The sequence below is a fragment of the Lutjanus erythropterus genome, chromosome 9, assembly GCF_056507025.1.
Source record: "Lutjanus erythropterus isolate fLutEry1 chromosome 9, fLutEry1.hap2, whole genome shotgun sequence".
Taxonomy (NCBI): Eukaryota; Metazoa; Chordata; class Actinopteri; order Lutjaniformes; family Lutjanidae; genus Lutjanus; species Lutjanus erythropterus.
The window spans coordinates 10526983-10554121 of NC_139325.1; the positions used below are offsets into that span (position 1 = coordinate 10526983).

Genomic DNA, 27139 nt, shown 5'->3' on the forward strand with positions numbered 1-27139 from the left:
AGAGAAAAACGTCTATTTGTATTTGACATAGGTGTTACTAATGACATTAACGATGGCTCCTCTACGTTTGATCGTCCCAGTAAGATATGTTTGTTTGTCAAGAAGCACAATACCAGGGCCAACCCAAGTATGTTATTAAATACACCTGTGCTTTTCCTGCATGTCAAACTGCCTGTCTATATGCTGTTTCTGTAGCAAATGGAGGAACGTGCCATTCCAAATTTAAGCAGAATTTGAGCGCCAGAATAAAAAAACAGCAGACTCCAAACCAAACTCAAAGCCGTGAGCATGGACATGCTATAGCCATTCACTGTATCTAGTTTGTAAAGCTACCCTGCTACAATGGACAAATACGTGCAAACAGATCCTTCTGGTCCTCCAGGTGAACAGTGAACAGTAATATGACCTCGCAGGAGACAAGGTGGTGAGACTCTTTTTTTTTTGCAGTCCTCTGCTGCCATCTAGTGGCCAAATCATATAGAGGCAGGTGTTTTTTTTTTTTTTGGAAGCTTTTGAATGGGGCAAATCTGGGAATGAAGCAGCTTACCATACTTGTCTCTCAGACCCACTGTGCAGCGGAATACTCCACCGAAGGCAACATCTTCCCCAAAGATGACTGTGGATAAGCAAATAATACAGTCAAGAAAAAACTCACAACATGAGATGGCAGAAAAAGAAAGCTACTCATCATGAGCCCCGCCTATAGCTCTCTGATTGGGGCTTGATAGTCTTTGGCTCAGAACTGATCAAGCAACATTTCTTTATGACAAACTCGTACAAGGACATTGTTTTGAGTCATGACTATGAGGATGCAAATTGAGATCTGAAAACTTCCTTAACCACTGGCTATATTCACCCTGTTGTGTACATCTTAGCCATGTTGAAATGCAGCAACACACCAACAAGAAGCAGCATGTGTGACTACCTTTTTTTTAAAGGTTTGCAAGACATTCAGTACATAAAGACAGATGAATCACATTTACATAAGTACATAATAATACAGACATAACCCAAATAATGGCATTAAACTTAGTCAAAATAAAGCTTGTCTCCTTTTTATTTTTCTCCCTTCCATTTGATATGAATTTCCCACCAGTAGGATGTAATTTTGGGGCAATCCCAAAATAAATGATAATGATTGCCTACATCTGTTCCACATAACCTCCAACAATTCATTCCAACACCTTGAATCTCTTCTGGGCAGGAGTTATGAAAAATCTCATGATAATTTTTCCATCTGCATTCCCTCCAACAGTGTGAAGATGTAGTTGTGATTTACATATAGCCCCCCACTCGTCTTCAGATATGACCATTCCTCCCTCTCTTTCCCATTTATTTTTTTACATGTTGGGTAGTTGTCTTTGAGGAGTCCTGAAAGCTTTTATATAATCTGCATATTATTTTGCATCCATTTCCTGATTTGTGAGTTGACACAAAAATATTAAATATAGCATTGCCTGCTGTCTCCAACCCCTCAGCCATAATTTCATTTGCCTTGTGTCTCACTTGTAAATATCTGAAAAAAAATCTTGATTCTTCAATCCATAATCTTTTTTAAGTGTTTCAAAGCTTTTCAATGTTCCGTTATGAATACAGCAGCAATATGTTGTTAGCCCTTTACTCATCCATATTTTAAATCTGGTATCCGTCTTGTTTAAGATGAAGTCAGTATCACAGGCACGCCATCTTAATAATTTCTCCACGCCCTTCAGGTTATACTTTTTAACTACTCTCTGCCAGGTGTTAAGAGCTACTTGTATCCAGTGGGTGTTTTTATCTGTCAAGGTGTCCATCAATTTACTGTCTGCAATCATGTATTGATGATCCAATACATTTCCCAACTTCTATTTCCTTCCACCTTGCCTCGAACTGTGAATTACAAAGGGACACCAAGGGCCTTAATTGAGCTGCACAGTAGTAATCTTTCAAATTTGAAAAAAAACCAAAACACTTTATTTATGTTTACTGGCAGGGACTGGAAAAGGTATAGCAGGCAAGGCACCTGAAAGTATCAGATTTAATTATGGGGTTTATAGGTGTGTGACTGGCTTCAAATAATTTTGTAATAATAATTTTGAGTAAGATGAACCCCTAGACACCTCAGATCATACTTTTCTAGGAGGTGATTTAGTGGATCATAGTTGAAATTCAAAATTTGGGCTTTTCGATATTCAGTTTATATCCTGACAACTGACCAAACCTCTTCAAAGATGACATCAAAGTTGGTAGTGATACTAAAGGCTGAGTCAAAAAGATCAATACGTCATCTGCAAATAACGATAATGTATGTTCCCCTCCCGCTATATGTATACCCCTGATCTCTTCATTTTGTCTAATATACTGGCTGAGAGGCTCTATAAAGAGAATGAAGAGGAGAGGGGAACAGGGGCAGCCCTGCCTGCAGGAACGTTCCAATGTAAACAATTTTGGGACGCTGCCATTGATTTTAACTCTTGCTGTGGAATTATTATATATTGTTCGGAAAGCCTCAATAAAGGTTTTGTGGAAGACAAACTTCTCCAAAACTTTGTACAGAAAGGTCCATCTGACTGAATCAAATGCCTTCTCTGCATCTAATCCTATAAGCATTGCTTGCGTCTTATTTTGATGTATATGCCACATTATGTGCAGCGTCCTCTGTAGACTATCATTAGTTTGTCTCTGATGGATAAGTCCTGTCCGGTCCAGGTGGATAAGGGATGGTAGGATTTTTTCTAATCTTCTAGATAATACTGAGGTGTAAATTTTATAGTCCACGTTTAACACTGAAATTGGTCAATATTGTTTACAGTCTAATTTATCTTTACCATCTTTTGGTATTGTTGAGATTACAGCTTCCCTCCATGAGGGGGGATCTCTCCCTTTTTGAGTGCCCAACTGCAAGTTTGGTGCAATCTTGGCGTTATCTGTTCGCTAAAAGTTTTATACCATTTGGCCGTAAAGCCATCAGAGCCTGGGCTCGTTATTGCTGCCTTAACTTCTTTATCAGTAATTTCAGTAACCAGTACTTTATTTTGTTCCTGTGTAACTAGAGGTAGATTCAGAAGTTTAAGGAAATTATCTACTTCATTTTCTAGTCTAGTCTTGGTTGTGAGTATAATTCTTTATAGTACTCCTCAAACCTACTGTATTTTCTTTATTTTAGGACATCTTGTTTTATTTATAGTATTGTCTGCTTGAAATTTCCTTAATTTGCATGCCAGCAGTTTTAAAGCTTTACTTCCTGCCTCATAATAACCCTGTTTCAGAAATATATATATTTTTTTAATTTCGTCAGAATATATCGCATCTACCCCATTTTGTAGTTTCTTAATTACTTATCTGATTCTGCTCTACTCTTTAGCTTTTCTGTAATTCCTTAAGTTTGCTGTGCAAATTGGTGGTCCTCTCTTGTTTGAGTTTCTTTAGTGATGAGGAACGGGAAATTATTTTCCCCCTTAATACTGCTTTATATGCATCCCACACAACAGGTGGGGACATCTCTCTGTTATTGTTTTATTTGAAATAGGTTTCCATTTCCTTTTTCATTTCTTCTTTTACCTGGAGGTTATTTAATATGTTTGAATGTAATTTCCATAGTGTGGATTTTAGATTATTACTGACGTTAATTGTCATCTCTATCAGTGAATGATCTGACATATCAATAGTTCCAGTATCACATGATTGGATTCTGAACCTGTCTCTCTGAAATATAATGAAATAATCAATCCTTGAGTAGGTAGAATGTGGTGATGAAAAATGAGTCCAGTCTCGGCTAGTTGGGTAAAGATCCCACCAAACATCAACAATACCAATTTCTTTCATGATAGAATTTACTTTGTTAATTATAGAATTACTTTGTCCTGGGTCACATTTGGATGAATCCATCTTGGACAACCTCAAGTTCATATCTCCTCCTTGATTAAACAGGATTTTAATGTCCTGGTCATACAGTCATCCAATTGTAACACAGACTAAGATTATTTTAGCAGGACTACGAAATCTTTTAAAGGTGAAAGATATATCTACTCTGTAAATACTTCCAACATTTTGCAAGGCTATTCTTCCAAGGCTATGAAAATGATTTAAAAGCCAGTGCATTCTTTCAAAAACTGTATGATGGTAAATAAAGGTAAAATGGTGGACTTTTATTTTCAGAAATAAAATTCCACTTCCCGTTTCTGTATCATCCTACCTGCTGTTGGATCACTGGCGAGAGTGTTGTCCAAGGCACTTGTAACTGACTGGAACAAGTTCATCTTTTGGGTGGGTCCTAAAAGGTTTAAAGGAAAAAAAACATTATTTTAAAAAGGACTTGACACAAGCAACAATTCATTATTGTGCGTTTGGATTTGTGATCACACCAGTTATTGCAGGGAAGAAACCACATTAAGGAAACTTGGCAGAGATTCACCGCATGAAATCAATGGGACACAGACTTCTTTGTTACAGAGCAGGAACAAATGATACTAGAGGTTTCTCGTTACTGGGTTGTGTTTCTGGATTGAGCAAAAATGCCTGCAGCTGCTTCAGTACCAACATCCTGGTCAAATGATCTGTAGGAGAAACAGTGAAGTCATTGGGACTGTAACTAACCATTGTTTCTATTATCAATTGTCAAATATTTTCTTGATTAATTGATTAGTTGTTTGGTCCATAAAATATCACTAAATAGTGGACAATGTTGATCTGTGTTTTCCAAAGAAACCAGAAAACATTCACATTTGAGAACCTGACATAAGAGAATTTGGACATATTTTTAAATCAGAAAATGACTCATGATTAATGGATTATCAAAACATTTGGCAATTTATTTAATAGTCTATTAATAATTGATTAATTGTTGCAGTTGCAGAGCTCATACATACAAGGCCACGACCAAACGTTCTATCATGTTACAACAACCAGACACACTATGAAGTGTTTCCATTTCAACACAATGTCAACCTTGCTGATGAAACTTTTTTGGCTATTTCTCCTACAACCTTCAAGTCGTTAGCCAGTAATGTGAAATAAAACATTAAGTTACAATAAGTTATAACCCAATTTATTCAGTAGTGCTGCTATGCTTTGCTCACACTATGTGACTTTGAAAGTCATCAGATAGCGGTACTGTTCAAATGACACAACTTTCTGTCTTGTGTTTGGATATACTGATTTTGAAATTGTTGTGCTTTGCTCAATATACGACTGAACTGCAGTGGAATCACACATAAGATCTTTTACTACATGCGACATGAACAAGTGTGCAGCACGTTACTGTTGTAGTCGCTGCAGGAGGAGCTATTTTAAACTGTTCTGGTGTTCCTCCACCTCTCCTTCCATAGCCTGTGACTGCATTAATTGGCTATAAGTTGATGCTTGTCTCCCAACCTGTTCCTGACACAACCAGAACTTAAACCTGCTTAATAGCCATCAGGTTCTGTAAGGCATCAGCAAGCTTTCTGATTGTGTCTTTAAACAGTTTAGACATAACTATTGTGCAACCATTTGCCACTGGTCTCTTAGCTTTTGACGGCAAATCTCAAAAAACTGCCAGCAAGTGGAAGATTGGGATACAGCCCTGTAGCGTGAACTTAAACGGTCACTTGTTGGCTGAAACTTTACCAACTGAGCCTGTCATCTTCTACCATTAGCCATGGCACTACTAAATGTATATTTCTGCCACCAGGGGTATCTCAATCAAAACAACAACAAAAGAGACTTTGACATAAGGCTCGGTGGAGTCCAACTGCACCTCACTTAGAAAGTGAACAAGATCAGGTGGCCGCAGCAGGAAACAAAAACCTGCAGTCAAGTCAGGCAGTTTTCTAGCAGGTGTCAGAGAATATACAGGAAGAGGCACTAACATCCTGTTACATCACTTGTAGACTACAGACCATGTTATACATAGGCCTGGCTCATCTCAAACAAGCCGAATGTTGTAAATCTGTGGGATCATGAGAGATGTTGTCTTCATTGTTAAACAGCCATCATTAAAGATAACACTCTAATATGATTCAGGGAGAAATCCTGTTAGTGGACAAGGTAATATATTTAAGTTTCATTCATGTTACATTCGTCAACTTGTGGTGTTTCTCTGAAAGTTAGATCAAATAGAGCAGGCGAAGGAAAAATGATGACACTGACAGACTGACTGACACAATAAAGCCCCAAGGCTTATTTCAATTTTAAAGTTTGGTGTTAGCCATAACCAACATTACTCTGCACAAAGGACAGCAGATAGCATGATTAGTAACCAGCTAACTAGTAGTTAATGTCCCTCTCACTAGCCAAAAATGTCTTACTTATTATTGCTTACCCATGTGACAAGCTTAACTCTAGAAGGAAGTTTTCACATAAATCAGCTTTGGGGGGGGGGGGGGGGGGGGGTATGCCCACCTTAGTGTCACGTGATCCCACCTGCAGGACTTTATGACATCTCAACATGCAACTATACAAACTGTGACGTGGAAACTTGAAATCTCACATACACATACAATTCAGTGGAAATTATTTTTTTTCAGTGAAGCAGGAGGCATATTATGTGTACTAGTTAAAACGATCAACATTTTGCAGAGTCATAAGTTATGGATTTTTCAGTGAGAGACAACGTGTAGAAGTAAATTAAAGAATTTCAACAAAGTAACTCAGCTTTCGGGTGGAAAAAAACGTCACATTAATTAAGATTTATCATTTAACGCGCAACACTTTCAAGGGTTTTTAAAAATGTCTAGATGGTTATTTAAATATTTAAGTGCTAACCCTCTACCGACTATGAGGCTCAATGACTGACATTGGACAACTGCATGGACATGACATACACAACCCTTACATATCTCTTGACCACAAATTATTCTCTATACTGAAAGGTCACTTGTCTGTTAAACAGCCAGGGTTAACTTTTGTAAACTTCCATTTCTTGCAGTTCTGTTCAAGTCTCCCCTGTGACTGCAGCTAACGTTAGCCCCGGCTAGCCCCACACTTACCATATTGTGTGGGGACGGGGTCAGGATGGAAGGTAAAGTGCGCGGCATGTCTTCGTTGTATTTTTGTTCGTGAGTTGCAGCTCGGCGACAGTCTCAGCAGAGTGGCTCCAAACGAGTTCTGAGCCCCGGAGCCGACACCGGAGATGGAAAGTTTCGAGTTTGCACCTCGAATGAAGAACCGTGCAGCAGCCGCCATCACTGTTGTTATGGCTGACCAGGAAGGGCAAGAGGAATTAAAGTGTGAAGATCGTCTATTAAAGCGAGACAGCACACTCAGGAGCGAATCCTGGTATCGAGCTGAAATCCCGCCCCACTTATCGGTCCCTTCTTATCCTGTTTTTTCTTCCCTCGGTACCTCCTTTAATTCACCACTGTATTGGCTAATAATATTACAGTACCGGGTGCGAATAAACCAAAGCTTGTATTTGCTGAAGTCACACTAACTTAACAATAATATCAAATGTAGTTCTGAAAAATGTATTCTACAATACGCCTTTATGTTGACTATTACAGTTAGCTTAGGACATGTCCAAAAAACTTTGTCTTGTTGAGAGACCGTCGACAATGGAAAACAGAGTGGGAATTGAATGTGAGGTCTCTGTGGTATCCGCGAATGGTGTCAGAGTGAGACCTCGTGTTTCTTTCTCTCCGTGCCAGCCTCCTCGAGCAGATGACGGTTGTGATTGGTTAAAAAGGAGGGCGGTGTGAGTGATAGAGATTTTGGATGTGTCCTTGCGCACAGTATGCAAGTTGACCATCTATGAAGTGGAAAAATTCCCGTCTCCCAGACTGGAAATAAGTGGCATGGTCTTTCTTCGACAATATAAAATATTTTTGCAAACAGGGAGGTTTCCAGGATGCTATACAATTTTTATTTCCCTGTTGTATTATTGTCACAAGAAGTTAATTCAGGGAATAATGTATATTAACCCAAATAATTTTCCCATAGACAGTACTGAAAAAACAACAAAACGCAAGCATTTACTATTTGACAGTTGAAAAGTACTTGCAGAAAGAAAATGCCCAGTCTGTGCTGTTTTTGGTATTTTCATTCAGTGACCATATTGAGCTCTTCTCATCTTAAAGACAATGTTTTATTTTGTCAGATATCTATTATGATCAGCTGAGACAAATGAACCAACAACTTCTAAAGATACAGTATGTTTATTTGACGATGCTGTATCAGACACAAGTAAAAAAGAGGCAATATAATGATTTTGTTTCAGGTAAACAAACATAAAAATACAGATTTGTTAGTTCTACAGCTACAGAGAGTATCATCACTGTACTGAAGTGGTTAAGTGGGGAAGAAAAAAAAGAGAGGAAATATCCACATCACATTTTCAAAAATAGTTAAGTCGATGACTTTGCACACTCTGCAACATCCAACCTCCTGCCGCTGCTGCACATTTTTGCCAGATTCTGTGAAGAGCGGAGAGCAGAGTTAATATTCAAGAAACGTCTTGTTGGAGAAAAGGTTTCTGCAGAGCAACTCTTACATTAGCGGCTCGGATGATGCTGTTTGGAGACTGCAGGGCTGCGAGGTCCGTCAGGATCTTCTGGAGATCACTGTTACCTGGACGTTCTGAAACGGGTCAGTTGAGGTCGGGTCAGTGCCACATGGTGAACAGTAAGGTGGCTTCCAAGTACAAAGGCTCTGAGTGTGTGTTTTTGAGTATACCTGGCTCAGGTGATCCCTGTGGTTTCAGCTGAAGGTATGGATGCTCCAGCAGCTCTGCAATAGAGATTCGCTCTTTGGGGTTTCGTACCAGGCACCTCTGGAGCAACCAGACAGCAAAAAACAACTTATTTGTCTTTTACATCACATCAACACTTCAGAGTTAATCTGTGGAGCTGTGGTTAAAAATGCAGCTCTATATATGATACAGACACATTAACCATTCTTGCCAACCCTCCCAGTTTCCCCAGGAGAATCCTGTTTTTCGTTGTCCTCACCCTGTATCCTCCTGGGATCACAATTCTCCTGTATTTCTCCTAATTTCTTATCAAATTTCACACATTTTTCCATTATAATGATCACAATGTGTGTTCTGACACTGCACTGCATGTATAAGCCCTATAACTCGAGTGCTCTAGAGCACTCCAGTGTCTCTTCTCTGCATCTCTTCACCTCACCTTCAAAACGTCCAGCAGATCCTTCTCCGAGATGTCTGGAAATTCAATCTTATGGGAAGGATCGATGATGGCGTGCAGCTTGGCGATCTGATTGGTGATGCTTTGGAACGGAGTTTTCCCGTAAGTCATGCAGTACAGGATACATCCAAGGGACCATACATCACCTTTGGGGCTGATCTTTAGTGGGAGGAAAAAGAAAATAACCTTTCCAGTGTAGTCCAATCAAAATCGATTTCTGAATGTTAAACTGACTGAGCAGGAGTACCTTTGAGCGAGCTTTTCCTGGCTGAGACGAAGTGTCTTTGATGGCTTCAGGGGGCATATAGTTCAAGGTTCCAACCTGTGTTTGACAGACAACTTTGCGTTACATGGGTGGAACCCTTTGCCCCTGGAGTCTACATCTGATACAAATGAATTATCTTTCATCTTAAGACCACTGTCAAGGCAAATTAAGACCTCTTTCATATCTCCATACTGGCAAAAGTACAATAATCAATGTTTTATTAATCAGTGTTTTTGCTGGTTTCAACAGTTTAAATTTAAGACTTTTTAAGACTATTATGAATGCAATGGAAAACCTATTTCGTGTCCATATTGGCAACAAAGGTATGAAGGATATAACGACCCCAGAATGTTGTTAGTGCAGAGTAGGTCACCTGTAGCTAGACTTTGATGATGCTCCTGATGTGAATACAGAATATCTACATATGTGTTAAGTCAAGACCACCGTCACTTTTGATTTTGGCAGAGATCTAAACGCTGTCCACAGGTCAATTGTTGGAGTTGCAGAAGTTCAAGTGTTGTTGTTATAGTGTTAAAAGTACACATTTTTTCCAAAAACACATTTAAAAGTGAGACTGAAGTAAATGAAACTTTAGAAAAAATTAACGCTAGCTTCATAATCAAATCAATTTTTAAAAAGGTCAAAATCATATGTAAGATATTTTAAGGATTAAAATTCAGATTTTAGACTTTTAAGGACAGCCAGTAACCCTACATTAACAATTTATATCAACCAGTTGCAGCTAGTGTAGACTTGAGCAGAACTCTTACCTGTGAATCCTTCATGATGCTCGTTACATCTGGTTGGATTCTGTTTGCGATGCCAAAGTCAATCAACTTCAGCGAAGCGTTCACAATGACAAAATTTGCTGGCTTCAAGTCACTGTGGACAATTCCTGCGCAGAGGACACAGAGGACATATCTGGAGTTATTCAAAGCTGTTTGGTTAACAACAGTAAGAACTGATGAAGGAAGAGTAAAAAGAGAACCATGTTTGTGGATGGTTTGGACGGCCTCCAGCATGTTCTTCCAGTAGAACTTCCTCTCCAGCGGATTCACAGATTTGCGGTTTCGCAACCAAGTGTTCAGATCTAAGTTTCCACACTCCATCAGCATGTAGATGTAGCTGTCGGTTATTTCACTGCAAACACATACACAACCATTGTGTTATTTCAAACTGAAATCATATTTACAAGTAGACCAAAGAGCTATCAACTGTAATATTTCTTTTAAAATGAAAATATGACTGACCTACTGCATCACCCAAACTAAAAAAAGATTAATTTAATCTAAAAAAAGATTCAAGGTTTCTATGTAGGACATTGATATATTATTTTTTAGAGAGGCCATCTACTCACTACTCATAGAGCTTGATAATTTGGTCGCTGTACTGCTGCAAGTGGTTCAGATGTTCAATCTCATTTTTGTAGCTTTCTATTGTCTGAGCGTCAGCCTCCATCAGGTCGACATATTTCACAGCAAACAGCTGCTTCTTGTGATCAAGGACCTGGTAGACCTGAAACAAACAGAAAACAGTGCCCATTAGTTATAGCTACAAACAACAACAAAAGCAAAATGCATGAGGCCACAGCATCTGAATGTAAAAAGCACACAACAGATGATCATGTGATATTATAAAGCTAAGGTCAATGGGCTTTACTAATGCCTTTTAGTGACTGATTCAAAATTCTGCTTTTTGACCCAAGCTTTGACCTAAAATATTGGGTTTCTGCAATTTCCAAGTCTGATTCTAAATTAATTTATCATATCTTGATGTACTTTTCCTACAGGCTACATTTGGATACATACATGCATACATTTAATCTACAAGACCCACATTAAACCCAGAGCATCAACAAACAAACAACAGCCAACAGTTATCCATCAAAAAATGCCTAATCCCACAGATTGCCTCAGGACATGAATGCTGGAACAGAATGTTTTACCTTGCTGGATCCACCTCGTCCAATCATCTTGAGTATGAAGAACTGTTTGCCCTTGATGGTGATGGATTCATTTGACAATGCAGGGAAGGAAGCCTGAAACAAGATTCAGACACAAGTACAGCCGGTTACAGTTTTCATGAAAAACAAATTCCCTCTGTAGTTCAATTCCAAACGTAAAAGGGTCTTTCTACATCTTATACTACAAGACAAGATACATTGCTCTATACATGACCAGATAAACTATCGGATGCATTTTCATTCAAATTCATTTCAACCTTTATTTAAACTTGGAAATACATTGAGGTAGAGACCTCATTTACAATGTAGCCAAGTAAAACAATAGAAAATAAAAGCACTTTGGCATAGAAAGCCAAAGAGAAACTTACATAAGGGTGGCAACCAGAATAAAAAAAAAGAACACACAATAAAACTGCAATTAAAAATGTTTGAAAAAACAAAATAAAAAAAGTATTAATTAATAATTAATTTAATTGTATTCATCCATTGTGTAGGACTCAGAAGGCCCAGACGTCATCTTATCATGTGACTCACTGCAGCTACTTAAAGTTATGGGTATTGTTGTAGATGGAACAGAAACATAAGAGCTTGTTGGTGGAAAAAATTATTGCTTTATATCGTGGTTGAAACTTTTATATCAGCAACAGAACAGTGAAAAGCACCACACAAAAAAAGTTCCCCAATTCACTTACAGCCTGAACTTGACTATGTTAAGTTGTTTTCATTGAGCCAATTAAAACAGGTGTTCGGTGTCATGGAAAATTGATTATGGACACATATATGTCCTCAGAGTCTAAAAAATTAATGTAGTGTGTCAAATAAAAGCAAATATGTCGGCATGAACATGCTGTACCTGTGGAGTCTGGAAACGTGGTGTTTGGTTTAGTGGTGTGAAGGGCTGCTGAACAGGTCCAGCTCTGTGCGATGCCACTGCAGAGGAAGACACCTCTGGGCCTCTCTTTACAACAGGAGTAATAAAACTGAGGGGGAGAAAGCGGAGCACGTGAGACTGGGCAACTTCGATGACTGTATAAAAAAAAAAAAAGCACCTAATTCCTAATTCCAAGATCATACCTGCTGGCAGAGGGGTTTCTGTAGCTGTTTGGCGTCTGACAGACTGTTTGTGGGTTCAGTTTGGAAGGAAGCTGGAGGGACGGAGTGGGAAGTGACTCCGGCACACGAGGGACAGGTCTGGGCTCAGGTGGTGTTGTGCGTTTATCCTACGAGGAATATAATTGGGAATATTTTGATCACAGGGTAAGGTTTTGAGACTAAAGCAGAATCTGATTCAGTTAATAAATGACTGGTGATCGTAAACGTAAAGAAATATTATTATATTAGAATGGATTCAGCAAACTAAGAAAAACGGCATCATCTCATATTTGTAGATATTTTTTGTAAATTGTCATCATAGTGATAACAATGGTTACCAAAATCCTGATGTAAGACAGTAAAATAACTTCTATAAAATACATTAAATCTTCGCTCTGCATGCATTGCAGAGAAAACAGTAGCAGATAGAGAATGTCTTCAGACCTCTGGAGAAACATGTCGGTCGACGAGAGCTGGTATCTTCCACTCTGATACAGGCTCTTTGTTGGCAGGTTTGGGCTGGTCCACTGAGCGGCTCACAGGGACCCGAGCAGGAAGCTGTTGAAGTTCCTGGTTTCCCCCACAAGCAGACACACTCACTGGAGCAGCTGTCTGCAAATCTACAAGAAAACAGTAGAAATTAAGACAAACTTTCAGTCACAAACTAGGTCCAAGTCAGTGCTTTCACCTGAACAGCAAAAGACTCCTCGGTGCATCTCTACCTGCGGACTCTTCCTCCTCTCGGGTGGGCACAAGCTGTTTCTCTCCAGCTTTCAGGTTACGAATTGCCGTCTCCAGGAGCTCTACGGGACGGGCATGTAACGCCTGGGCTTTGTGCAGAATTGAGGTTGCTTTCATCACATTACCTTGAAAGGAAAGGTGGAGGAAAAATTTGAATTTCACCATATTTTACAGACAGACAAGTATTCATTTCATTAACTAAAGAAAGTTTGGTTTTCAGAGTATTAGGATACTGGCACATCTGTAACAACAGCCTGCTATTAATTTTATTGCTCTTATTATGAATGTTGCTGAAAGTAAACCTGCACGTATTCCATTAAATATGTATTTAGAAGTGTGCAAATTCCATATATCAGACTTCTGGAAACTAAAAGCCTTTGTACCTTGAGAAACCTCAAACTGTGCGTGTGCTATGTGGACAAAGGCAAAGCCTTTACAGTTGGATCTTGCCACTATAAAGTGGTCTTGGGCTTCATCTGGGTCTTCGATCCTTTAACAGAAACAGAAAGAAATGAGGTTACATTTTAAAAACATCTGAAGCTGCGATATTAGAATTCAAAGATTAAAATTCAACATTCTGATAACAATAGCCTTGAGGATTGTAGGCTTACAGAGCAAGAATACACAGTTACATCAAGACAGAAAATATTCACACCTGAGAAGCTGAAGTCAGAGAATTTGGACATTTCTTCTTACAAAATTACTCAACAGGATTAAATGAATATCAAAATAGTTAATCATTAATTTAATAATTGATTAGTCCTTGCAGATCTACAGTTAAATACCCCCTAACACACACACAGCAAAGTCCCAGTGCTGTCTTGCAGATTCAGTATTCCATCCACACTCACCCCTTCAGTTCTGCGTATCTGACCATTATCCTGGCGTAGCTGGCGTTTTTGCTGTACTGTCTTATCGGCAGCCTGGAGAAGATTTTAGAGTAGCAGTCCTTGAGCTTATTGAGGACGTTGATGTCTGTGTGAGGGTTTCCTCTTTTCTCCAGGTTCATCAGGTATGTCCAGCATGACTCAGGGGAATTTGTGCTGATGACCTGGTCGAAGTTGAACGTTACATCTGACAGCAAGTCCTTTGTGTGCAGGAGGGTGGTGGTGGAGTCCACAGCTGACTGGTCCTCCCATGGACAATACTGTGGGCTGACAGCTGGTGGCTGAGAACACAGTAACACAACAGAGAGATTTAACACTCCTTTACTTAACTCAAACTGAACATCTTTGCTTTGAAGACCACTGATTATGAACCACTGACCACTGCTTGCCCTGAATTATTGTAGATTGTTTATACTCACTGGAAGATCTCCATCAACAGCATTTTTCTTCGAGGATGATAGCCCAAATACTGGGTTCACATTTGATCCAGATGTTTGCCTAAGACAAAGTTAAATAAATTTTAGTATCAACTACACTTGCAAAAGATTTATTACACATTTTTTAAAAATATTTAAGCATTAAGCAAAGTGAAGAGGGGATGTAACCAATCACAGAACTGCATTTCTTACATTACACTAGTGTGATGTACAAAATAGAATTTTATGTATTGAACAATTTTCATGGGGTTTATATGCAGTTTATCAGGAGTACATATAAAACAACAGCTGATGTTGCAACTCTAGATTAAACATGACAATTAACTGTAGTCTTTGTTGTTTCTCTACAGCTGCTAATAAATAAAATTGTTACAGGAGGTAAAAATTGGCTTTCGACAAGTAGATTTCTGACCCACGTCCTGACTGGACAAATAAAAAAAAAAATAAAAAAAAACGAACAAAAAAAACACTGCAACATTATGTTGAACCCTACATGCACACAAATTTTCCCTTATTATTCTGAAGATGACAATATTTCAAGTTTGATACAGATCTTATTCTTAATGTCAGATAGGTGCATTCAGATTCAGAGTATGCAGCTGAGCCTCCTACTTGTTTACAGTCAGCTCCATATGTTGCAAACAAACCAACTAACCAACACTTGCATGCACAAAAAGTAAAGATTTTTATATCAATCTCTATCTTCCCTGTAGTGTTCATTATGTATTTAAATCTGACCAAACAAATTTGGGTTGAGGTACATATGGGCTATTTTCCCCAAGTCCTTGTAAAAAACATTTCTCCACATGCTTTCACATAGGTTTCCGCATGATGACAAACAAACCACCTAGGTTAAGGTAGAGAATGGGAGGGCATGCGCACTCTGATCTACGTCACTACTTTTGGCTAACAGCTGAGCAGGAGTTTCCATTTGGAAATCACAGAGTTAACTGGAGTCACCATTTAAACACATTTGGAAATAAATGTTGGTGTAAAAATGTACCTGGATAAACTGGTGTGGACTGAAGCATCACTCCTCTTTGAGGGCTTCTCATATATGTATCCATCATCGTCATCCTTTTCTGGGATAGAGAAAGGCACTATGGGAACTCTCACTGGCTGAAATACAAAGGGAAAGAGCACAGTTAAAACAAGGACTATTTGGTACTTAATTTCAATTAATCTTTGAAAAAATAAAGTAAAATAAAATAAAGCATGTTTAATGACAGTAGACTAAATGTAACTCTCACCATGCCGACTGCTCTCTTGCGTTGAGATCCAGATCTCCAGCCTGGCAGCTGGTCATCTGATGATCCACCAAGAGGATCTGTTCTGTGGACCAGAGACCAACACAAGATGTCACCTTCCCTAAATCAAACTGAGGTCTTATTAACTGCTGAATGCTGTTGTTTTCTTCTTACCCTAAACCAAAAATACTGGAGAGCTGCAGATCACCTGTCCCATCTGATGTTCTGCTTACTTTTTGGACTGCAGAGCCTTTTTTGACAGAATCGTGCATATGACTGTTCAGTCGTACTGGCAGACAGGAAATAATGTGAAGAAAAGTGAAAATTAGACAGTAAAAATTAAATATATCCTTTGATAATATCACATTGTGACAATAAACTTTTCAGAATTGCTGTAGACCAATTAAGTAATCTAACAATGTAATAAAACATGATGAAATACTCACGAGGTACATTTTCTTTATCTTCTGAACAGTGTATTGTTTTCCCTGTCTGCATGCTTTGCAAGGCTGCCTCCAGCAGTTCTTTTGGTCTGGCACCCAGTTCAATAGCATTCTGCAATATGGAAACACCTCTCTTTGTGTTGCCTGGTAAAAAAGATATAGCCAAAACTGAAGTACAACTGCTAACATGTCATGAGTGTGCGTTTATATTAACAAAAAAAGCTCATCTCTCTACCTTGAGAGTGTTCAAACTGTGCATGTGCGATGTGAACAAATGCAAAGTGCTGGCTGTGAGATCTCGCCACGTTGAAGTTCGCTTCTGCCTCATTGACATCTTGAATTCTGATACAAGAAAAAGAGGAAAATGGAGATTAAACGCACACCCTACTGATATTTTAAAAGCATATCAACATGTTTTTTTTTTTAATCCAGCCTATTTAGAAAACAGAGGAGTTCTTTGATCAATAAGTCACAACTTAGGTTACTCACGCTTTTAGCTCTGCAAATCTGACCAACATCCTGGCATAGCTCTCATTCTGACAGTGTTTCCCCAGCGGCATATTGGAGAACACTCTGGTGTAAAAGTCAACAAGTCTGGTGAGGTGGTTGTGATCCAGGTGAGGGTCACCTTTCTTCTCCAGGCCCGTCAAATATGTGAGGCATGATTCGGGTGAGTTGGAGCCAATAACTTGGTTAATGTTGTCCGTGTCATCTGTAGCAAATGCAAGGTGTCATGATTACTTTCTATGAAGTATGGAAATATGATGACATTATAATGAAAGGACTGCAGGGCATACAATTACCTTCATTGAGAGACTTTTTGATTTTGTTGAGCTTTTGATAAAGCATGGCAAGCTGCTGCTTTCTGTCTGTATGCTCCTCTTCCTCCATCTGAAATTGAGGGGTAGATGCATTCAATCAAAGCTCCTCTATGTAAGAAGATAATACCTTACAAGCTGTGCCAATGGTATGAAATGGCATATACTTCCTGTCTCCTAAGTGGGCGTGGTCAGAAGTGTGTAAATGTCATGCAGATAGATGAAAGCAGATACAAAACAGCAGATACAGAACATCATTTAGTATCAGAATGGTCAGAAAATACATGGCTTGTGAGAAATTAGTTCAATATTTACTTCAGTGACTGTGGGGCAAAAGGATCTGTCATAATCTGTGCACTTGTTCACTTCTCCCATTGGTTTGAATAGAAACAGAGCCTGCCACTACTCTCCTAAAGGGGCAGAGCAGCAGTGAATGCCACATGACAATGATACAGGAGATTACTCTTCAGTGCACCATCTCCTTTTTGAACCCTCTCTGATTAAATTAGCCCAGATAAGGTTAAACATGCTCTCTTTCATTTCAGGGAAACTTCATCTCACAACCAAAAGTATTTTTTTTCATAGTGCTATTTAGCCATTTAAATTGTTTTGGTGAGTTGGAGAGTTTTGTAGACGACAAATCTACGATGGCATCTCTCAAATATAATGGAACAAATAGCACTCGTTTTTTTTTTTTTAACCAAATCATGCAGCCCTACTCCTACTCATGAATGAGAGGCTTGTGTACAATATACACATTAATGACATACTTCTTGGCTGAGCTGTATCCTCTCATCCATGAGTAGATGCACACTTCTTCCTGCACAGTGATATGACTGGTGGGTGTAGTTTGGTAAAAAGAAGAGAGCTATACAGCCGACATGTCCAAAACTCAACTACTTATACTAAAACTATTCAGATGAATAAATAACACTAAAAATAAGAGGAAATGTGTTTATTCGATTTTGGGGTGAACTGTCCCTTTAATCAGAAACTATACTTCCACAGATGCCAAAGAATTAAGATTTAATAACTACTGAGTCAGTATAACAATATGTATTAATGATTCATATTATTTCAGACCTTTTAAAGCACTTTATTAGAACGACCCCAAAATGTCAATTGAAACGTTACGTTAAACTAGCGTTACCGCAATAATATGCTGTAATTTGTTCACCTTTCGAATCTGTCGAAAAATATGTTTACCTGGTGTGTATACATCCTGCGAGGCAACAAATAACTTCAGTAACATTTTCAAGTCAGATAACCAGCCAACGTTCTTGCCTTTCAAAGGACTTTTCTTTCGTGTTTACAATCTGAGTTAGCTCAGCTAGCTATCTAGCTAGCATCTTGTTAACGGTATACTAGGTTAGCGAATTGGTTACCCTGTGGGCCATACGAAATCAAATAAGGTTAAATATGCATTAGGGCATCTTCCAATAACATTCAAATAATATGATAATGTTAAAAAATATCTCACCGTGTTACGCTGTAATTAATCCTTTTTCACTTATGTGGCAGGAGAAAAGGCTCGACTTCAACTGCCAGTTTTAAAATTTGCCACTTCCGTCCTAGTCGCGTGGTGATTGGATAGTTTGCGGTGACGACAGGGTGCGTCAGGTTTACGTACTCGGAATAGCATTCAGCCACGATGAAGGCAACTGTCCTTACTGACATGTAATGCGTAATAATAGTCTTACAAATATTCACCATAAGGAATTTTGCACATTTTACATTATGATTTATTTCCATTCTACGGGATTTATTCTCCTATTAACATTTTTTTTCAGAGAAGACATAATAGTTGTGAGCCTATGTGTCTGAGACTTCATTTTAGGAGATTTAAGAGATTTATAGACCTTTTCACAGGAAATATTTTGACATGGAATAGTAGGGTAAACACAGTTATTACCAATAGTACTAGTTAAGGCTCTGTTCCATTCATGATTATGACTTACATTAAGGATATTTTTCCATAAGAAGCCCATTTCCGCCACTGAAAGAAAAATATATTCCCAAGGTAAGTCATAATTATAAGATAAAAAGTCAAAATTATGAGATAAAAAGTCATAATTATGAGATAAAAAGTCGAAATTATGAGACAAAAAGTCATAATTATGAGATAAAAGGAATAATATCGACTTTTTAATCTCATAATTATTACTTTTGTTCTCATAATTTCGATTTTTTTAATCTCATAATTAATTATTATGACTTTTTAATCTCATAAATTCTACTTCTTTCTTCTTCTTAATTCTACTTTCTACATAATTATGACTTCTTTATCTGACAAACGTTGTTTTTCCCTTATTTCCCGACAGCACGTGAATGCAGCAGGAGCACGCTGTACTTCCCTGTTCCTGCTCCTCCCAGCTCAAAGATGGCAGCCATGGGACAGAGATGAGAGACGACACCAATTTAGGAGTTTTGTCATGAAACAGCAGCGGGGTGTACAGCTGTCACATGCATGGTTTTGACATGATAACGATATAATTTATCGCTGCCAATGTGTCGTCTTATGAAGACAATTAAAAGGTTCAGAAATATCATGTTTTCCTGTGGGCTAAGCTAGCAAGCAGCCGTTAGCAAATAAATGAACTTGTCTCTTCTGCCACACAAGAAGAAAGCAGCTGCTCTGCAGACGGTGTACTGACATCTTGCAATGTGAGTATCTATTTGTATTGTAGCGTAAACGTGCAAAAAGCTAATGTGACGATGTGGTTTACTTGCGTTAATTTAATATTGGTAGAACTTTCATTATATCTAGCGTTAATTTTACCTCAATCCTTTTGTTCTATGTTGGGAATTGCGTAAAAAACAAAGGTATAACGTTAAATCTGTCAGTATATTTGCACTTATTGGTATTAAACTATGATCATTGCATCTGTTGTTGAAATTTGCATAGTCTGCTGGCTAAGCGTGTCACAAGGCGGTAGCATTTTAATAAAAGGCTCTCCAGATTATGAATAATATGACTGGTCGTTGTTAATGTTCATACACGCCAACACATTGCTCTTTAAAGAGTAATTCCAGGCCAACTGTTCTCAATTTCATACTGCCCTTCACATTTTTTTTCTGATAGACATTTGCTGTGGTGTACATCCTGGTGCTCTGGAGCAAAACAAGACAGGCAAGCATCATTGTGAATCCAAATGCTAATTCTTTTCCCCGTTCTTTCCCACCAGCTTAATTTCGCCATGGCCATCACTCAGTTCCGTCTTTTCAAGATCTGCACATGTCTAGCCAGCTTACTCTCCTTCTTTAAAAGGTTGATATGCAGGTGAGCACAACTGAACATACTTGCATGTGTAATAAAAATGTAATCCAGTCTAGTACCACCTGATACATATTATTCTCTTTGAGTTAGATCTTGTTAATGCAACACTGCTTTGCTTGTTGGAAAACATAAATATGTTGAAGTCATTTGAGAAATTGATAGGATACACTGATAAGATTTGTAAGCATCTGATGTCAACCGATCTGTTTTTTTTAACGTGGTGCCAGTGCTGATATTTAGAGGACCAATGGCTGATACATGATGCTGATATCAAAACAAAGAAAAGTCATGCATGATTCCATTATTTCATGGAAATTATAATTTTAATAGACATGGTTGTCTTGGCCATCAACATGTTGTTTTAGAAGGAATTTCTATTAATGAAATAGAAATTAGATAGAAAAGTGAATTGGTTATGCTGTAGATTTTACAGTGTGACAAGTTTTTAATGGAGAGCAGGGCACAGTCTGTCAGAAGCAACATCATTCAACTGCATTATTTTATATATTTTAACATAATATGTATTTGACAGGGATGAAATTCTAATCAGTTTCATGATAGAGTGTTACAAAAACCCTGACGATTACTATTACTGTTTCAAATTTTAATTATTGTGATAACCTTGTTTGTTTACTGTGATTTGAAAACCTCACTATAAATATTGTCCAGCATCAACCAAAATTAGCAGCAGTCTCTCAGATGCAGGTGCAGCATTCAATGTGGTTTTGTTTTGTATCACTAAAAACATCAGCATCACAAAGGACGTGGTGCCATTTCAAATTGTTAATAGGTTTTCAGTACAAAACTTGAACTTGGTGAAATTATTTCAATATATGTTTCAGTACTTTGTGAACATTATCAGCACATTTTAACAAAAACATGGTAATAATGATAACAGTGTAATTTTGGTCACTATGATTGTGATATGAAGTTTTCATGCTGTTTCACCTCAATACAAGCCAGTAATGGTTTTGATTGTATTTGCTGTCATTTAGGATGGAAGAAACATGTTAACACTTAGAAAAGACTGCAGTCACTGTAGAAATCTGAGCAAACATCAACCCTCAAAATGCCAGACAATCGGCCCAATTAATCAGTTGATCACTAATCTGATCCACAACTGAATACCACGAGTTTGTGGTACAAACCAGATCACTGATTGGTGGATGACATGCACGCTGATTAAGCACTGAAATCTAGTGATTCAGAAAGCTCAGTTCATGTTCTTAGGGGTGTGCATCTGTGATGCTAAAAAAATTAATCTGGCAGTGGATCAATCTCTCTACACTAAAAAGATCTGACCAAAGTGTGTGAAGACAGTGTTCCATCAGCTGCTGCTATTTGTGGTATTAAAGTAGGTCCTTGTGACTTGTTATTTTATTGTTTTACTTTGCAGGACTGGAAGGGGTCGCAAGCTCAGTGGTGATCAAATAACTCTCCCGACAACAGTGGACTTTTCATCAACTGTACCAAAACAGGTCAGTATTGCGTCACTTAAGAGCGACTGGCCTGACAAGGTCAGAGCCTGGAGTTCAATATTTGGAAAGGCAAACTACAGATACAGTCATGGGGCTAAACTTGCATGTATTTGCTTGTACAGATAAACTACTCAAACACCTGCTTTTAAATTGCATGAGTAAAAATTCATAATATTTTATTGTGTCATCTGCACAGCCGGAGATCGAAGAATGGAGTTCTTGGGATGAAGAGGCTCCTACAAGTATTAAGATTGAAGGTGGTAACGGGAACGTTTCCCCCTCAGCCAACGAGGTTGACGAAGAGCCCGACTACTTCAAAGACATGGCTCCCACCATCAGGAAAACACAGAAGGTATGTCCGCAGACAGTGTGGCCAATCCAGTGTTAAACAAGCAGATGCAAAATGAATGATAAACTGAATATCTGGAATACATTTTTTTCCAAGTTGGTGATATTTGTTACATCTCTCTGTCTGTGCTGTATTGCTGCTTAAAAGGGATTCATTATTTAGGTAAAGGGATATTTAGACGTTTTTTTGTCTTTTTAGATAATTTAAGTTTCATTTTTGCACATTCAGTATGGACACTAGTCCTTGATGTGTCTGTCTTAACTTAGCACAGAGACTAGCAGTGCAGAGTTTCTCCCAGATCTTGACACATGTATCACTGTAGTTTGGCATTTTCTATTTGAAATGGTGCATATGGTCTTTATACTCTAAAGGTTAGAGTCTCTTCTGCTCAAGTTAGAAGTAGGAAGGCAGAGAAGGGACCAGCATGCACCTGGGTAGGCAGCAGGAGAGGCATGAAGGAAACATTCATCCTTCTTTTGTTTGCTTGCTTGCTTGATTTGGATAAATAAACCACATGAAATGTAGTCATTTTGCATGGACCATGGACTTGTTTTTGAGTACATCACATGCCCATGGTGCAGCAGAAGCCATTTGATTATAAGTTTGATAGCATTTTTATTTGATAAATGGAAAAAACAATATTAGCAGAATCTTTTTTTTTTTAACAATTAATTGATCGTTAAAAAAAAATACAATCTTGCCACAACAAAACCACAAACTAACTGATGGAGGAGAAGTTTAATACAAACACATAGCAGTGTGACACGCTGTCAGACACCTCATCCAGACACACCCACAGAACTCACAGACCAGGTGACGCTTACATGTTCGCTTGTTTTTGCCACTGACAGGCTCAGCACTGTAAAAGAAAGGACATGTGTTCGTAAAGGACGGCCAAATCTGATTCAGCGTAAGAAAATCTTAGTCAGGGATAGACCTAGATGATATACATGTAAGGAAATGCGTTGGAGCATTACATAATGCACAAATCTGTGCCTCTGAATAGTTTAAAACAGTGTAACAAGGCTTGAATGTAGTCAGATTTGACTATAAAAATGCATAAATTTGTTCTTATAATCGAGTTGTAATGCATTACAAAGTTTCATCCTGTTTCTCTGGTTTCCACGTTGCAGATATTGCTGAAGAAAAGGGAGCCTTTGAACTACCCGGTGCCTGATGGCTCAGCAGGTTTCTCCAGCAGACTGGCAGCCTCTCAGGATATGATGACCTTCAGCCCACCCTCAGTAAGTTACAGCTTAGTACCATCTGAAGCATCTGGCACGTTTTCTTTGAAAAATTTAGGACTAGCTACTGTAGAGTAGAATAAAAATAATAGAATAAAATACATGGCTGTCCATTTTATACAATCATACCACATAATAAATGTGAAAAATCATTATATTACACACTAAGCCAGAAAGTAAGGGTTGAAAAATGGGGCTTCAGTCTTGTTTATGCAGCCTATATAGGTCATACTCTCTGTCTGTTACTTTCCAAATGCACATTTATCAGGTTTTGTTAAAAATATTAATATGTAGCAAAGTAGCTTGGATATTAAAAGGAAAGTAAAACTTGTTGTGTAACCTGTTAGGCCTGTAAAGAACTTGAGTTAAATGTTCAGGAGGGAAGACTTGAATGTTGGATCACACCCATAGCCTTCAGCAAAGAGTATCATATCACATTTTATTCACACTCGTAGTCCACATAAAACTTTGGTGTAATTTCTGAATATTTATCAGAACGTAGTAAATGACATACTCAGACATTTAAAAAATCTAATGAATGTGTTGAGACCTACAGTTTTACAGTGGAAGGTCAATCACTAACTCTCCCTGTGATGCTTGAACATTAGATGATTCAGTCATTGCATCATGTAGCATTTCTGCATTAAAATGTCTAACATTTTTTAAATCCAGAAAAATGTTTAATTTTATTCAAGGTAACGGTGAATTTCAATTGGTTGCCGTAACTCCCAGGTTAAGTATTGTGATTGGTTTAGCTTGATGCCAGCACATGATGGGAAATTAGCATTACGATCTGCTACGCTGGTGTCCACACTGACTACAGCAACCTCAAAGGGTCAAACTCCCTACACTGGATAATGCTTTATTACTATCCTACCAGGTAAATTTAAAAATACAGTCACCACTTGGTGTAGACATTATTTGACAAGTGAGTGCAGCACATAAATCTATATTTATATTTTCTATTTTATTTATTATTCTTCTGGCACTAGTTTGATGAGTAGGACCAGCTGAATATCATTTCAATGATGCTGCTGAAATATAACTTAGAGACTGTTTATCAATGAAGACTCCCCAGATTCCACGCCTCTTCACAACATCATCAAACTCTTTTTTGTTTTGATTTAGAGACCTCTAGTGGCAGAAATTGTGTGTACTGTACATTGAAGGGGTAATTAACTAAACTAGAGCGCTGAATTAGAAACTAGTAAGGAGGCAGCAGTATGAACTGTACAGTGTCTCCGTACAGTTAATCTCTGGTAAAGCTAAAGGAGACATCCAAAATAATTTGTCAAGTGAAGAAAATTTCTTTTTCTTTTTCTGTAGGCTGAACTGGGAGAAATGGACAACTGGCAAGAGGACGCTAATGCCTGGGAGGATGAGTCTGATGCTGCCTGGGAGGCAGAGGAGGTGCTCAGGTAATATTTTAATAGTTCTGTCTGTTTACAGTACATGAATGTGCAGTAATACCAGTTTGTCTGGATTTTTCAGTTCATCATTAGTAATAATGCACCAGGCATAAAAAAGGAACTGGAACAAGAGCATGGCTTGTGTGTAAGACAAAGGAGGAAATTAAATCTAAATTAAGTCCAATTCTCACATGAATCAGTGTGCAAACATGACAAAATAGGACAAAAAAGAAAATTATTCTGTAAGCTCACTTTCACTTTTCATTTTCACTCTTCTCTGGCGAGTGTAGTTACACAAAATGGCCAGCAGGTGGCAGTGTATGGTCTTACATCAACACAGAGCAAGGAACAACAATGTGTTTTCCTCCCTCCCAGCTGAGCTAGCTACCATCGATGAGCGCTGTAATGACACTGCTTGCAATCTTATGTTTGTCTTTCCTTTTATTTACCAGACAACAGAAGATGGCTGAGAGGGAAAAGCGGTCCCTGGAGCAGCAGAGGAAGAAGATGGAGAAAGAGGCTCAGAGGATGATGAAGAAGGAGCAGAAGATTGCCGTCAAGCTCTCGTAACATTTTAGAAACGCTCACTTTTGAGCCAAAGGGATCGGGGGTTGGCTGGGGGCAAAGACACTAAATCATTCGTTACTCTGTCTTTGAAGTCATTACACCGACCCGGATCATTGCCCTACACCACTTATCTGTTAGCAAACTGTCCTCCTTCTCCGCCCTGTTTCCACCAGCAGCCATTTTAGTCTGTTTTCCAGCTGCAGCAGTGTAAAATGCATCATTCTCGGGCAGATAACACACCTGATGTACTTGCTGTTCATGTGGCAAGGTCATTTTGGTCTTCAAGGGAGAGCTGTATTTATACAACCCGGTTCATGTTAGGTTTAAAGTTAGATGCAGCGTTAGAATTCACCATTTAGATTCTGATCCAATTTGTCAGGTAGCGTAGAAAAAATGTTCTATTTTGGTCTTTCCCAGGAACATTTGTAAATAAACAGGTACCTGTGCTACCTTTTGAAACTCAAACAGGGAGTACAAATCCTTTTCTTTGTCATATTTATAACCTGAAAGGACAAAGGAGTGTAATTAATTTTAAGCATCACTGTATACCAGTGACATCCCTCAGTTTGCTTGATTCTTGTGTTTTTATATTTATGTCTTTCATTGTCAGAAAACTGATTTTTTTTTTTCTAATGAATGTTGCTTGATAGCTCACATGATCTCCATGTGCTGTGCAGCCCTCACTACACTGGATATCTGCATTAAAATGAAGGCAGAAGTTTTTCAATACAAGTATAGATAAATGACCATAGACTAGAATCTAGCCCAACTATAAACATTAGCTATGGGTTCCTATGGTAATCTCATGGCTACTGATGTACCATTCATTTTCAAGTAATATCGAAGGAAAATATCCAGCATTGATTTTCTTTTTTTTTTCCAGGGGGACTTACTTTGCTCTTAAATAGTTGATACACTCACAGCACAGATGCTGTCTTTATAAATCATGGATAACCACAGTAATCTCAGACCGACAGTAATCTCCGAGCAGTTAACCTTGGCCAATAAGACGGTGAAAAATAGTTTTGCTTCTTTTCTCAACTGAAAACGAAAGGCTAACAGTTGACGTTACAAAGGGTTTAACTGAGCATCCTTTTATGCATCATTATAAAGAAATTACCAGTCAGTGTTGGAAACATGGGTACCAGTGCCAATAGGCAAGCTGTTGTCATGGTAACATTGGCAGGTGAAGAAAGGCCATTATAAATTTAAATGTGCAGACATGATACAAAGTGTCTCTGGTCTGTGATGTCTGATACTCGGGTGGAGGTTAGAGAGGCATGTTTCTGTGCTCAATGTTAGGATTGGAAAAGCTTTGCAGCTTTGTTTGACGCTTTTAAAGAAATACTGGGTTAACATTACACAGAAATGATTTATTGACATGCTCAGAGGTGCTGACTGTTAAAACTTCAATGATAAAATGACTGATTAGTGCATGATCAGGTGTAAGAGTTTAATTCAAAGCAGGCATTTATTTTAAGGAAATGCAGCGAACTCTATGTGTTGGTTTGTGTTTTCTTTTGAAATGCTCTTTTCCCTCTGTTTTTCATTGAGAAAAGCTGCATGTGCTTCAGTTTTGTTATTTTGCACAGTTAAACTGTCCAACCATGAATCACAGAGAACTCCTTTGTTTCTCACACATTTTTTTTTCTCATGGATGTGTAAGACCTGATGTTATAAGAATTGCTATGGTTGAGCACAAACGAGTCCACCAGCTCAATCAGTCCAGAAGGTTTGGCAGATTGTACACCTGCTGTATCAGTCCTACACAGGTTTTTAATAAAATGATTTGATTCATACCTCCAGAGGTGAAGAACTTTG

General features: G+C 38.3%; 3 protein-coding genes across 5 annotated transcripts in view; 1 reads left to right on the top strand and 2 right to left on the bottom strand.

The window, feature by feature from the left end:
- The window catches only part of bckdhb (branched chain keto acid dehydrogenase E1 subunit beta), a 76637-nt gene extending 69461 nt beyond the window's left edge, over positions 1-7176 (bottom strand). The window contains exons 1-3 of one of the 2 annotated variants that reach the window (XM_084726127.1): positions 6948-7176; positions 4175-4252; positions 548-616 (exon numbers count right to left, since the gene is read on the bottom strand). In XM_084726127.1, the coding sequence (XP_084582253.1) occupies positions 548-616; positions 4175-4252; positions 6948-7143 (343 nt within the window). In that variant the 5' untranslated portion in view covers positions 7144-7176. The remainder of the gene's footprint in view (positions 1-547; positions 617-4174; positions 4253-6947) is intronic. The other variant, XM_084726126.1, reaches the window with a different exon arrangement.
- Positions 7177-8092: 916 nt separating this feature from the next.
- Positions 8093-18601, bottom strand: ttk (ttk protein kinase). Of its 2 annotated transcripts, none has more exons than XM_084726130.1 (24): positions 18475-18601; positions 16980-17067; positions 16666-16888; positions 16412-16518; positions 16180-16320; positions 15908-16022; positions 15737-15818; positions 15490-15605; positions 14469-14547; positions 14014-14330; positions 13546-13652; positions 13144-13287; positions 12866-13041; positions 12404-12549; positions 12183-12309; positions 11312-11404; positions 10724-10881; positions 10355-10506; positions 10137-10261; positions 9349-9423; positions 9084-9260; positions 8629-8725; positions 8447-8523; positions 8093-8369 (listed from the first exon to the last, which is right to left on the bottom strand). In XM_084726130.1, exons 2-24 carry the CDS (start codon positions 17065-17067, stop codon positions 8301-8303), a joined length of 2991 nt encoding a protein of 996 aa, XP_084582256.1. In that variant the 5' UTR covers positions 18475-18601; the 3' UTR covers positions 8093-8300. The 2 variants fall into 2 exon arrangements, with proteins under 2 accessions (XP_084582256.1, XP_084582255.1); XM_084726129.1 differs by having other exon boundaries at positions 8447-8532; positions 18475-18600.
- A 730-nt stretch (positions 18602-19331) lies between these two features.
- Positions 19332-27139, top strand: ebag9 (estrogen receptor binding site associated antigen 9). Its single transcript, XM_084726131.1, has 7 exons — positions 19332-19658; positions 20180-20274; positions 21668-21749; positions 21946-22101; positions 23232-23342; positions 24669-24760; positions 25204-27139. Exons 2-7 carry the CDS (start codon positions 20192-20194, stop codon positions 25319-25321), a joined length of 642 nt encoding a protein of 213 aa, XP_084582257.1. The 5' UTR covers positions 19332-19658; positions 20180-20191; the 3' UTR covers positions 25322-27139.